The following is a 13,008-nucleotide window of genomic DNA, read 5'->3' as shown; positions in this document are numbered from 1 at the left end:
TTCGAGGCCGGAAACTCAAGATTTTATGCTTTAGTACAGAAAGAGCAGCTGTACGTTTCCCCCATGGCCTATTATAGGCCAGGTTCACCATGGGTCAATGACAATTGGTAGGATCCAATTGCCCTAGCATTACCAATTGCATAGGCCCTGACATCCCCCCTGGGAGAGGGAAGGGCCGACATTGTGAAGAGGGGGCCCTATCGATAGGAGGAGTGGGCATCCCTCCAGCTGATGTTTCCGCAAAAGGTACGGAGGTTGTGGAGGTTTTTTGGGGGGGGTGTTGTCTGTGCGAGGATGTCAAGGGGTGTCGGGAGGGGGGATGTTGGGGCCTACGCAATTGGCAGTGATAGAACAATTGGTAAGGACAGTTGGGTATGGCAATTGGATACAACAGTTGGTTGGACAGCATTTGGTAGGCAGATCCTACCAATTGTCGGGATTCAGTTCATCACAGAATATCTCTCCACCTAGAATTGGTAATTCTGGTAGCTACGAATTGGCCTCGATGGCCTTGGTACATGGATCTAGTGTGTCTGCTTTGGTCTTATGGCAAGACTCTTGAATGCATAACTTTAGCCTGGAAAGGGTATTCGGAAGTGGATATTTATACTCTCCTTAGAGCTAAGAAGCCAGCAAAGGTTGCACATATGCTAAGGCCTGGAAGATGTTTCAACTTTATGGTGCTAAGGACAATGTGGAACCCTTCAGGGTCCGATTTCAATAGTCCTAGCTTTCCTGCAGGCTGGACTCGAAAAGGGTCTAACAGATGAATCACTTAAGGTACGGGTAGCCAGCCTGTCATGTTTCAGATACAAACTGGAATAGTGTTCTCTGGCTTCTCATCCAGATATAGGCTAGATTCTTGCTCGGTCTGCGTCCTCTGGTAAGATAACTTTTTCCATCATGGAACTTTAACACATGAGCCTTTACAAGACTTGTCTCTGCTGGATCTGATTATCTAGTTAGTCTTCCTAGTGGCTATTGCCTCAGCAAGGCAAATCTCAGAGTTGCAGGCACTTTCTTGCAGAGAGCCATTCTTTAAGGTTTCAGAAGCTGGGATCTCTGCATGGTTCCTTACTTTTTGCTGAAGGTAATTTTGGCTTTAAGAAACAGGGCAAACAGTTGAAATTACTGGATGTGTGGAGAGTTATCTCGAAGTGACAAATGACTTTCGGCTCTTCGACCATCTTTTTGTCTTAACTATTAAGACTAGGCTGGGCAAGCTAGCGTCTTAAGGCATATATTTCCAGATAGATTTGCATGACGATATCAGTGTACATTGGTTGGTGGTAACAGCCACCAGTATCTTTGAGAGCTAATTCCATGAGAAGTATACCTTCATGGGCAGAGGCCTGTGTGATATCGCCCAAGGAGATTTGCAGAGGGGCTACATGGTCCACACTTCATACCTTTACAAAGTTTTTTATAGAGTAGATGTAGCAGCGTAAAAGGATGCCGCTTTTGGGTTCAGTATTAAGGATAGGCTCATATGTCCCACCCTAGATTCCAGGGTCTGCTTTGATACCTCCCACTTGTCAGGACTCATATGCCTTGTGTAACAGAAGGGAAGATTAGTCCTCGATAGTCCTGACGCCCCGTCCTGTCTCTGTAATTATTCGTCTGCTTAATGGCTCGGGCAAGTGTGCTTTGTCCAGAACTTGCCAGTTAGGTATTATGAATACAATAATACAAGTCGCAATAACAAAATGTAAATACAATATACCAAAAAATTGTTATTAGCCTAGTGGTGGAGATACCCCATGAAAGTACATTTATAATTGGTGGAGAAAAAGCCTCAGCTTATCAACAATATACGAACGGCAACCCAATGAGTTCATAAGCCAGTCCTGCTCTGTATCATAGGCAAAAAACTCCACACTTTTCATACCATGAGAAAGTTACAATCTATTACAGGATTGTTTCAGAAGCATAATTTGCATACTCTTATTCACGTATTATTAATCTCCAAGTTAGATTATTGTAATATTGTTTATTTGGGCATTACAAACAATTCAAAATACCGCAATTAAATTATTGGGCTTCAAAAAGAAATTTGATAGGGTTACTCCTGCCTATTTGAAATATCACTGGTTGTCTATTTATTATAGGATAGAATTTAAAATTTTGATTTTAGTCCATCAGCTTTTTTTTTTTTAACCATAATCAACCTGAATATTTACATTCTCTAGTAATCCCTTATACACCAATAAGAGCATTTAAGACCAATGCAGGGTAACAGGTTGGTTCTCCCCTAGCCAAAAGGGCCAAGTGGGAAACAACAAGAAAAAAAGCGTTTTATTTCAAGGGTCCCCAGTTGTGGAACTATCTACCACAAGATATTAGATTAGAAGTAACACAGGCATTTGAGTCAAGGCTAAAAAACTTTCTATTTTTGTGAGGCGTTTGGGAATGATATGTCCTTATCCGAAATTGTTCATAATTATTGAGAGAGTTTGACTCTGCGGTAGGACTCCTGGGATTGTGGTAGCTAGAGGACATTCAGATATGATATTAGATTTAATTTTAGATTTAATAATTTTTTTTGGGAGGGGCAGATGGTGTCTTTTTAAGACAAATGTGATGTTATAGTTATTTATATTCTTTGTCTTATTATTATTGGAGTTCTTTTTATATTTAATTTGTATTGTAAACCACTTAGACCTGTCATATGCTCAAGTGATATAACAAATTTTAATAAAACATGTACAAATTTGGGCACATACCCAATTTGTTTGTGCAACTTGATTAACGAACCAATCAGTACCGATGGCCATTAACCATTGGCAATTATTGGTACTAATTAGAACTTAAATCATGCATCTTTTTGGGCATATTCTACAGTATAAAAGGTGTGCATAAATTCTAGTGTGTAGAATCAAAAAGGGAGTGTGGCCATGATCAGCATAGGCAGGTCAAGGGCACTACAAAAATTTATGTGCACTATTATAGAATACACTGAATGGGAAGCCAAGGACAGGCCTCAACGACAAGAGAAGAACACACAACGATGGAGTCGTGAGGATAAGATGTCAAGTGATCAGCTGGGGGTGTATAGTTCAAAGTCACTTTATTGATAAATATGCCACAAAAGCTCATAGACTCCTCGACACTGGCCTCAGAGGCCAAAGCACTCCCATACATCCCAGAGACCACCCAAGATGACAATCCACTCAAGACAGAAACCTTGAACAGTTTCAAATTGATCTCTCACAACGACCTCAAAACCATAATAAACTCAGTATGCCTCGCAACCTCAATCCTGGACCCATTTCCCTCCACTACACTCCTGGACACAAACGAGGTATTCCTGGAATCCATCCTACCCCTAATAAATGAGTCCCTTATATCGGGTGTAGTTCCACAGAGCTGAAAATCTGCCATAGTAAAACCACTCCTGAAAAAAAACAACCATGGACCCAGACAACCCAAGCAGCTTCAGACCTGTCTCAAACCTCCCATTCATCTAAAAAATATTGGAAAAGACAGTGCTCACGCAATTTCAAGACTTCTTGGAGACAACGTCACCCTCTCCAACTTCCAATTGGGCTTCAGGAAACGCCACAGCACAGAAATAGTGCTTTTGGACATCCTAGATGACTGCTGGAAAATCCTAGATGATGGAAATGATGCATTGCTGGTACTATTAGATCTCAGTGCCACCTTCGACACCATCAACCACTCTCTTCTCTTGTCCAGGCTAAAGTCCATCGGAATCTGTGACAATGCACTTCAATGGTTCTCTTCATTCCTGACCAACAGATCGCAGAGAGTTCTACTAGGAAAATCATAGAAACATAGAAATAGATGGCAGATAAGGGCCACGGCCCATCAAGTCTCCCCACCCCAGTGACCCTCCCTATCTATCTTTGCAGATAGATCCCACATGTCTAGCCCATCTGGCCTTAAAATCTGGCACACTGCTGGCCTCAATAACCTGAAGTGGAAGACTATTCCAGCGATCAACCACCCTTTCAGTGAAGAAGAACTTCCTAGTGTCACTGTGCAGTTTCCCGCCCCTGATTTTCCACGAATGCCCCCTTGTTGCCGCGGGACCCTTGAAGAAGAAGATGTCTTCTTCCACCTCGATGCGGCCCGTGAGATACTTGAATGTCTCGATCATATCTCCCCTCTCTCAACGTTCCTCAAGTGAGTAGAGCTGCAATTTCCCTAACCACTCCTTGTACGGGAGCTCTTTGAGTCCCGAGATCATCCTGGTGGCCATTCTCTGGACCGATTCCAGTCTCAGCACATCCTTGCGGTAATGCGGCCTCCAGAATTGCACACAGTACTCCAGGTGCGGTCTCACCATGGATCTATACAGTGGCATAATGACTTCAGGTTTACGGCTGACGAAACTCCTGCGTATGCAACCTATGATTTGCCTTGCTTTGGATGAAGCTTGCTCCACTTGGTTTGCAGACTTCATGTCTTCCCTGACAATCACCCCTAAGTCTCTTTCTGCTTCAGTTCTTGTCAGAATCTCGCCATTTAGGGTGTAAATCTTGCATGGATTTTGGCTTCCCAGGTGCATGACTTTGCATTTTTTGGCATTGAAGCTGAGTTGCCAGGACCTAGACCAGTGCTCCAGCAGAAGTAAGTCATGCACCATGTCGTCTGCCATTGCTTTTTTGTCTGTTGTGCTTTTGCTCACCACATTGCTCAGTTTGGCATCATCGGCGAATAATGTTATTCTACCTCGGAGCCCTTCTGTCAAGTCTCTTATATAGATGTTGAACAAGATCGGGCCCAGGACGGAGCCTTGTGGCTCCTTATCTGAAACCAAACCACTCCACTATGGAGTGCCTCAGGGAGCCTTACCTTTCCTCTTCAACCTCTGTCAAACCAGTACTGGACATAGTGGGAAAACACCGAATCAGAATCCATTCTTTTGCTGATGACCTTCAACTCTATCTTCCCCTAGGCCATCACCGAGACACACAAATCTATAAACTCCAATCTTGTTTAACTGAAATAAAGACCTGGATGACCAGGAACAAGTTACAGTTAAATGAATCCAAGACAGAACTTCTCTGGATCCACAAAGATCTATGTGTATACCCCCGTCCGTCCTTTTCCTGGGGTACAAACACCCTTACAACGTCCGCAGCCTAGGAGTAACTCTTGACTCTAACTTATCAATGACAGATCACGTATCCAAACTAGTATCCTCCTTCTACTACCTCCGCCAGCTAAAAACCATACGTGCATACTTCTCAGAACCCGAATTTGCCCAACTACTCTACGCTTTTGTACTATCCTGCGTAGACTATTGTAACACTCTACTAGTGGGCCTGCCTACCAAAACTCTCTCCCGCCTCCAAAGGGTGCAAAACGCTGCAATCCACCTTCTGAAAAACCTAGGCATCCGCAACCATGTTAGCTTCCATGCATTGGCTGCTCATTCAAAAACGCTGCACCTTCAAGGCCCTGGTCCTCACTTTCAAAACCTTCCATGAAATGATTCTGTACTACATGAAAACTAAACTACAAATCTACTTCCCAAAGTGACCACTGAGGTCCCAAGGAGAAAAGCGACTGACCAGACCTCCTGGCTGCTCCCTCAAATCTGAAACAGCCCGCAAACGCTCCTACTCACTTCTCATACCCAGACTTTGGCACACCATCCCCCCTTCTGTTAAATCACTAGATAGACTCTGGAACTTCAGGAAGGCCGTGAAAATCTTCCTGTTTACAAACCCAGCGACTTAAAGTCATTCACCCAGAAATGCCACTCAATCAAGCACACCTACGCCACCTAATCTCACCAGATGCTACTTAGTCACGTCTATATTGCAAATTATTGTCATGTCTATATTGCATTTTATGTAAATTATGTCTCTATGTCCTGTTCTGGGCTCCTTCGGGAGGATGGGCTAAAAAAATTGAATAAATAAATAAATAAATGTTTTGGCATCTGTGCCTTTATCAAGAGTCTGTCTTGAATGTTTGACACAATACGCATGGACACTCTGGGTAAAGTGCTGGTAAGATGTCAGTGAAAGCAGTAGAAAAACTAGTGTCCAAAGCTATGCTGAAGATCACGAGTTTTTCTGCTGCTTCCACTGACTTCTTACCAGCACTTTACCCAGAGTATCCATGTGTATCTTGTCAAACATTCAAGACGGTACGCCGTCAATAGCGCGCAATATGCTGACAATCCCTCTTCGACATTTGCACGCAGGACAAATGCACGCTGCCGCCCTATTTCCTTCCGTTTGGGGTGAAATTGTAAGTGGATGGGGGTGTTGTGGTAATGGTGTAATTGAGAGTGCATCGGCATCCCCCTGATTGTAGTGGGGGGGAGTACCCCCCACACCCCACCTCAGAGCGGAAAAGGGAAAGCTTCGAGTTTGCGTGAGGAGACCGCAAGTTGTAAGTATAGTGGGGGGGTGTAGTTGTAAGTGTAGTTGGGGGGTTCCCCCCACACCCCCTTATTGAGAGCACGAGTGTATTGAGGGGGATTCCCCCCTTAAACCCCTCCTCAGAGCACAAACGGGAAGGCATTAGGGAAGCGTGCAAATGTCTGAGCAGGATTGTTGGTGCGCTAATGTCCTGCGTACATTTGATGGGTCACCTTCAAGACAGACTCTTGATAAAGGCACAGACGCCGAAACACTGCCAGTGTCGAGTCTATGAGCTTTTGTGACATATTTATCAATAAAGTGACTTTTGAACTATACAACCCTGAGACCATCTTATCCTCATGACTCCATCGTTGTGTCTATTATAGAATACGCCTGATCTGCGCCTGTGATTTACACCAGATTTTAGTCAGTATAAATGGTTGCAACTAAATTTACTTGGCATCTAGCTAGGTATTCAAAAAAATCCATCAAGACAAACTAACACCGCAGGAAGCATTTCAATTCCCTGAAGTAACACGCTCTATTCTGTAACACTCCTGGAAATGTCCAGATAACCTCTTATGTAATCCGCCTTGAACCGTAAGGAAATGGTGGAATAAAAGTCACTATTGTAATGTAATGTATTGGGATCTGAATTGGCCACGGTTGGAAAGAGGATACTGGACTTGATGGACCTTTGGTCTGTCCCAGTATGGCTGTTCTTATGTTCCTAGTGTTCTTATGTTCCTAAGCAGTTTTCTTTTCCTGCTGATTTTTTGGGGGACGCCATATATAGAATTCCCCTCCCCTGGTAAATGCAAAACTCTTACTGCACTTTTAAAAAAAAAAAGGCCCAAGGCAACACCGGCAGTCCCCGGATTAAGAACGAGTTCTGTTTTTTAAACCATTCTTAAGTTGAATTTGTATGTAACTTGGATCCTGTACAGTACATAGTCTATAAAAAAAAATTAAAGAAACAGTCCTCAAAATAAAAGTACTGTAGTTTAAATAGAAAGAAAACATAGGAGGTTTACACGTTTGTTCTTTCTGTCCTGATGTTCCCTCTTCACCACCACATCCACGAATGAGAACACCACATCCAACATTTCTCCCTCTCATCTCTCTGTTCCCCATGCATCTGTATCTCGCGCCTCTCCCATCACCATGTTCAATATTTCTCTCTCCCTCCTTATGCCCAACAATTCACCCATATGCACCATCTCTTTCCCTCTCACTCAGACACCCATGCCCAACAATTCTCTCTTACTATTCTTTCCCACCTCAGCATCTCTTTCTCTCACTCCTTCCATTGTTCCATCCTATGTTCCAAGTTCATGCTCTCCGCCTTCCCTCCCTCCCCCCTTTCTTCCCTCCTTTTTCTGAAGTTTGTGCTCCCTCCCTTCTATGTCTCAGTGCAACTCTCCTCCTCCCTTCCGTGTCCCAAAGCACCCCTCATTGTCCTTCCTTCAGTTCTGTGTCCCAAATTTGTGCCTTCCTCCCTCCTGTGGGTGTTTACCTCCTCTGGCTGGCCCTCTTCCCAGCCGCACTTCTCTTTGCAAAGCCACAGTTCCTACACACGCCAGAGGGAAGGCTTCCGGGTCAGCCGTGGGCCGCTTGCAGCAGCCGCAGATTGTGGCTTTGCGAAGAGAAGTGCAGCTAGAAGGAGGCAGCTAGCTAGTGGAGGTAAGCACCTACAGGAGGGAGGCACAAATTTGGGACACTGAATGGAGGAAAGGATGATGAAGGGAGGAGGAGGGTTGCATTTGGAAAGGAAGGGAGGAAAAGGGGGCACCTTGGCACAGGAAGGGAGAGACTGGACCCCGGTTCATAAGTACAAGTCCAACATAAGTCAGATGTTCTTAACCCGGGGACTGCCTGTATTTAAGTTAAGCCAGTACTGTGCTGCCTGAAAATTTGGCCCATTTTGCAACTCATAACACAAATTGTCTCCCTCAAGATAGGGGAGCAAAAGCAAAAGTTTTACTTGGGATACCAAAACCCCTTGAGCAGCCCTTGAACTGGAGTAAGCCTACAGAGGACTGAAACAGCTCTTGTGTTCTCCTACAGGGGGAGAAATCCTTTTTCCTGCAGCCTGGGGAGAACCTAGAGAATGGGATCCAGGATGTGTACATCCTATCAGAGGAGGAGGGACTGGTGTTGAAGGCCCTGGAGAGTCTGGAAGAGAAGGATGAGGTAAGTGACAGGTAGCGGTGTAACTACAGGCAGGAAGTGCTTTTTGGTAAGAGCTGCATTAATAAACAGCAAATAGAAATGGATCAATATCCATTTGAGATGACTCAATTTCTTAATTTCCAACTATTTTATTGCATATAAGCAAACAAGAAACTTACTGTGGAGTGTTGAAATCAAAAGTGCTGCCCTGATTGTGAGTCAGTGAAAGTATGGCGAGTTTTTTTGTTGATATTTCAGTTGAGTGTAAGTGACTGAATGAACAGATGACTGAATAATTGGTAAAAGACAATGCAGTTTACAAAGGCAGAAAAGGGAGGAAGGAATGATGAATAGATTATATTACCTTCTAATTCTAAAATAAAGTTCTGTGCTGCTTAAGGAGGAATACAATAGATTTACCCAATAGGGCCAAAACATTGCACCCTGAACCAGTGGCGTGGTCTGCCCCGGGTGTTGTCTTGGTAGGGGTGCCAGCAGTCGTCTTCCTCTCTGCACCACTCCTTCCTGACCTTCTGCCCCCCCCCACGGCTACACGCCCCTTCCCTTCCTTCATACCTCTAACTTTCCCAGCACGAGCAGTTTCACAAATATGCTGCCCGCATCAGTGTCAGCTCTCTCCGACGTAGCTTCCGGGTCCTGTGCCTAGGAAGTGACGTCGAGGGGGAAGCAAGTTCATGATGCTGCTCGCGCTGGGAAAATTAAAGAGGTACGGGGGAATGGAAAGGGGGTGGGCGGAGAATAGGGGAGGGGTGCTACCGCCCTGGGTGCCACTCACCCTCACTACGCCACTGCCCTTAACTAAGGCATGAATGCAGGAAGATTGCAACGAGCCTGGAGAGAATGGATCACTTTTTTAAAAAATTTATTTAAAAATTTCTTACTCGCTACAATTCTGAGCGAGTTACAAGTAAACGCTCCGTAATTTGAACAAATAAACAACACAAGACAATAGACATCTCTTAGAACAGAAAACAAAACGCATTAAAATGTTAAAAGGTCTAAAATCCAGCCTCGGTGGAGCAGGCCTATAAGCAGTGCAACATTCGACCTATAAAGAGTAAAGATTATATGTCCTGTGCCCAAAGCTGTTTTGCTTTGAGCAGCATAGTTCAAAGGATCTAATATAATAAAATGGTAGGATGCGCATGCGCACTAAAAAAATCGTGTTCCCTGATCCCGTCGCGGAAACACGATTGCGCATGCGCGGGTTTTACGTCACCGAACTCTGTTCCTCCTCCACCATGCCACGCCAGCCATGTCCGCCACCGGCCTCGAGCTCCTGGGGGCCGGCGGCCGGTGCTGAGGCCCCGCTTCCGCCCTACATGGCGACGCCAGACGCCGCCCGGCCGGTGCTGAGGCCCCCGCCTCCCGCTTCCGCCCTACACAGCGACGCCAGACCCAGCCCTACAAAACGCTGAGGCCCGTCTTCCACTTCCGACCTACACGGCGACGCCAGACCCGGCACCATAAAACGGCCCTCACATCCGTGAACAGGGTTGCCATGGAAACAGAGGGGATCAGAAGCTAAACAGAGATTTAAAAAAACAAACAAACAGTGCACAAGGACAGAGACACACAGACACTCACAGAAGGACAGGGGGCTAAAGAGACAGATTGAAAAAAATAACAAAACACTAAGGAGAAAGAGAGACACAGGTAAGGAGTGCTGCTGGGCAGGGGGAGCAGGGAAGAGGGTCAGGGGGAGTAAAGAAGGAGTGCTGCTGGACAGGCAGAGCAGGGAAGAGGAACAGGGGAGCAGGTAAGAAGTGCTGCTGGACAGGGGGAGCAGGGAAGAATGACTGCGGAGCAGGGAAGAAGTGCTGCTGGACAGGGGGAGCAGGGAAGAGGGTCAGGTGGAGCAGGTAAGGAGTGCTGCTGGACAAGGGGAGGTAAAAGGAAGGGAGAAGGCCTACTGCTGGACAGGTGGAACAGGCAAGGGGTGATGGTTGACAGCCGAAGAAAGAGAGAGACAGAAAGCGGCCAAGAAGAGAGAGAGAAAAAGAAATAAAGACACACACATCTATTCTAGCACCCGTTAATGTAACGGGCTTAAAGACTAGTTATAATATAAACATGCAAACACAAACTGTATGGACAGAACAGCTGCAGATGTTTAATCTTCTCTCCCCTTGATATAGGATGGGAATGATGTGGAAAGGAAGCCTGGAGACCGTTGGATGATTCGGGGGCCTATGGAATATGTGCCTCCTGTAGAGGTGGAAGTGGTGCTGACCAGGGAGGCTATTCCTCTGGATGAGAATGAGGGTATCTATGTGAGAGACATCAAAACTGGCAAGGTAAGGGGAAAGAAGAGGGTGCAGTCAACAGAGTCCCTGCTCCCAGAGGATATCAAAACTAGAGAATGACACGGTTGGTGACTGATATCCACAGCTAGCCATGGGTAACCCGCCGAAATGGGGATGAAAAAAAACCTGGTTGCTGTGGGTATGGGGATAAGGCCATTCACCGCCCCGTGGAGCGGTGAATGGCCTTGTCCCCGCAGTCAATTGAGGGAACGCGCACAAAATACTTAAAAAATCCGATCGCACGGTCCGTGAATCTCTCCCTCGCCTTTACCTTCGCTGGCGATTTTCCTCTTAACAAGCAGCTGTCAGAGCATTTTCTGAAGTCGCGAGTGGCTGGCCAGCTGCCTGAAACTACTCCTCTGACGCAACTGGAAACAGGAAGTTGCGTCAGAGCAGAGGCAGCTGGCCAGCCGCACACGACTTCAGGAAATGCTCCGGCTGCTTGTTAAGAGGAAAATTGCCAGTGAAGGCAAGGGAGGGAGGGAGATGCACGGACCGCAGAGGGAGGGAGGGGGGCTGCTTCTGGGTCAGAGGACCCAGCTGAAATGAACCTTTAAAAAAAATATTAGTTTCCCATAGAGCTTGGATGGGGGGGGGGGGGGGGGAGAAAAGGACACCAAAGCAAAACTGGCCGAGGAGTAGGAAAGAGAAAGGACAGAAGGACAGGCAGGTGAGCTAGATGTTGGAAGCTGGGGGAAGAAAGAGGGAAAGAAGCTAAATGGGGTTGGAGAGGAGAAATCTGAACACAGGAAGGTAACAGAAACAGAGGGAAAATTATGTGCATGGGGGCATAGGGACAGAGACATAAAGGGGAGATACATGGGGGGAAAATTATATGTATGGGGCATAGGGACAGAGACATAAGGGAGAGATACATGGGGGGAAATTATGTGCATCGGGGCATAGAGACATAAAGGGGGGATGGTATATGGGGATACATACATGGAGATGGTATATGGACGGGGGGGGGGGCAATGCCGGACACAGGAGGGAGTATACAGATACAGAGGGGAGATAGAAATGGGGAAAATAGGAATGGGATCAGATGGTTTGCGGGGACGGGAATCGAGCTCACAGGGTAGAGACGGGTAAAAAATTTTTTCCTGTGTCATTCTCTAATCAAAACAAAGATGGATCTGGTGTTAATAATGTTGTAATATGACACTAAATATACTGCTATCAGTCTTAGCTGCTAGAAGGGCTCTAGGGTTCTTAAATCGGTGATATTTCACACCTGGTGAAGTGATTCACGGATGTTTTTTGTCTCTCTTCTGTGAACATTTTGAGCTTTGCAGCACTTACATAATAGCAAACTGCCTTTCAATTAACATTTGTATTTTATCAGCTCCTGGACACTATCTTTAAAATAATGTTGCTTATCTTCAAAACACTAGCATCCAATGAACCTCAATTTATATCTAGATTCTTAATCCCACACAGTACTCAACGCCCACTTCGTTCATCTGGCCAAAATCTCCTTTCGGTTCCCTCTCTGAAAATTATAGGAACAAGAAGATCTGATATGTTCTCTGTGATGGGACCTCAATGGTGGAACACTCTGCCACATTATATTAGAATTGAAAAAGACGTCACAATATTTAAAAAATCTTTAAAATCCTATCTGTTTAAAGATGCTTTTAATATTTAAAAAATTTTTTTAAAATTTTTAGTGAGGTTTCTAATCGTGCTATGGTTTAACTGCCCCTCTCCCCCTTGTTTTTTCCTTTTTCTACCAAAATTTGAAAATTGTAACTTTTACTTTTTCCCTCCCAACTCATGTTTGTATTTTATGAAATTATATTGTTAAAATGTTAGTTTCTCTTTATTATTCTTTAATTGGATTTTGTACATCGCTTAGTAATTTTAATAGGCGATTCATCAAATGTATTAATAAACTTGAAACTTATACAATTTTAAGTGCTATCAGTGGTCACAGTTTATTAAATGCCATCCATGGCGCTTAAAAATATGGATAGGTGGCAGTGCTGAATTAACGACACATTAACAACACCAGTGGCAGCTGAATATTACTGCTGTATGTATAGATAATTGCTTGCTCCTAAAGCTGTAGTGGCAGATAGCAAATCTATATCTCCTCATTCTATAACATGAGTGCCTAGTCAGCAGTAGAGAGTTGCGCGGGGACAGAAATCCCACCCGTCCCC

At 45.0% G+C, this 13,008-nt stretch overlaps 1 protein-coding gene across 2 annotated transcripts in view; it reads left to right on the top strand.

Annotated features, from left to right (window-relative positions):
• Nucleotides 1-13,008, top strand: part of MVP (major vault protein) — a 55,931-nt gene that overhangs the window by 28,560 nt on the left and 14,363 nt on the right. For both annotated transcript variants that reach the window (XM_033945737.1, XM_033945736.1), the window contains exons 8-9: nt 8,412-8,537; nt 10,676-10,834. In XM_033945737.1, coding sequence (XP_033801628.1) covers nt 8,412-8,537; nt 10,676-10,834 — 285 coding nt within the window. The remainder of the gene's footprint in view (nt 1-8,411; nt 8,538-10,675; nt 10,835-13,008) is intronic.

Source organism: Geotrypetes seraphini, chromosome 5, assembly GCF_902459505.1.
Source record: "Geotrypetes seraphini chromosome 5, aGeoSer1.1, whole genome shotgun sequence".
Lineage (NCBI taxonomy): Eukaryota > Metazoa > Chordata > Amphibia > Gymnophiona > Dermophiidae > Geotrypetes > Geotrypetes seraphini.
The sequence above is the reverse complement of the archived record's forward strand: the minus strand, read 5'-3'. Positions and strand labels throughout refer to the sequence as shown.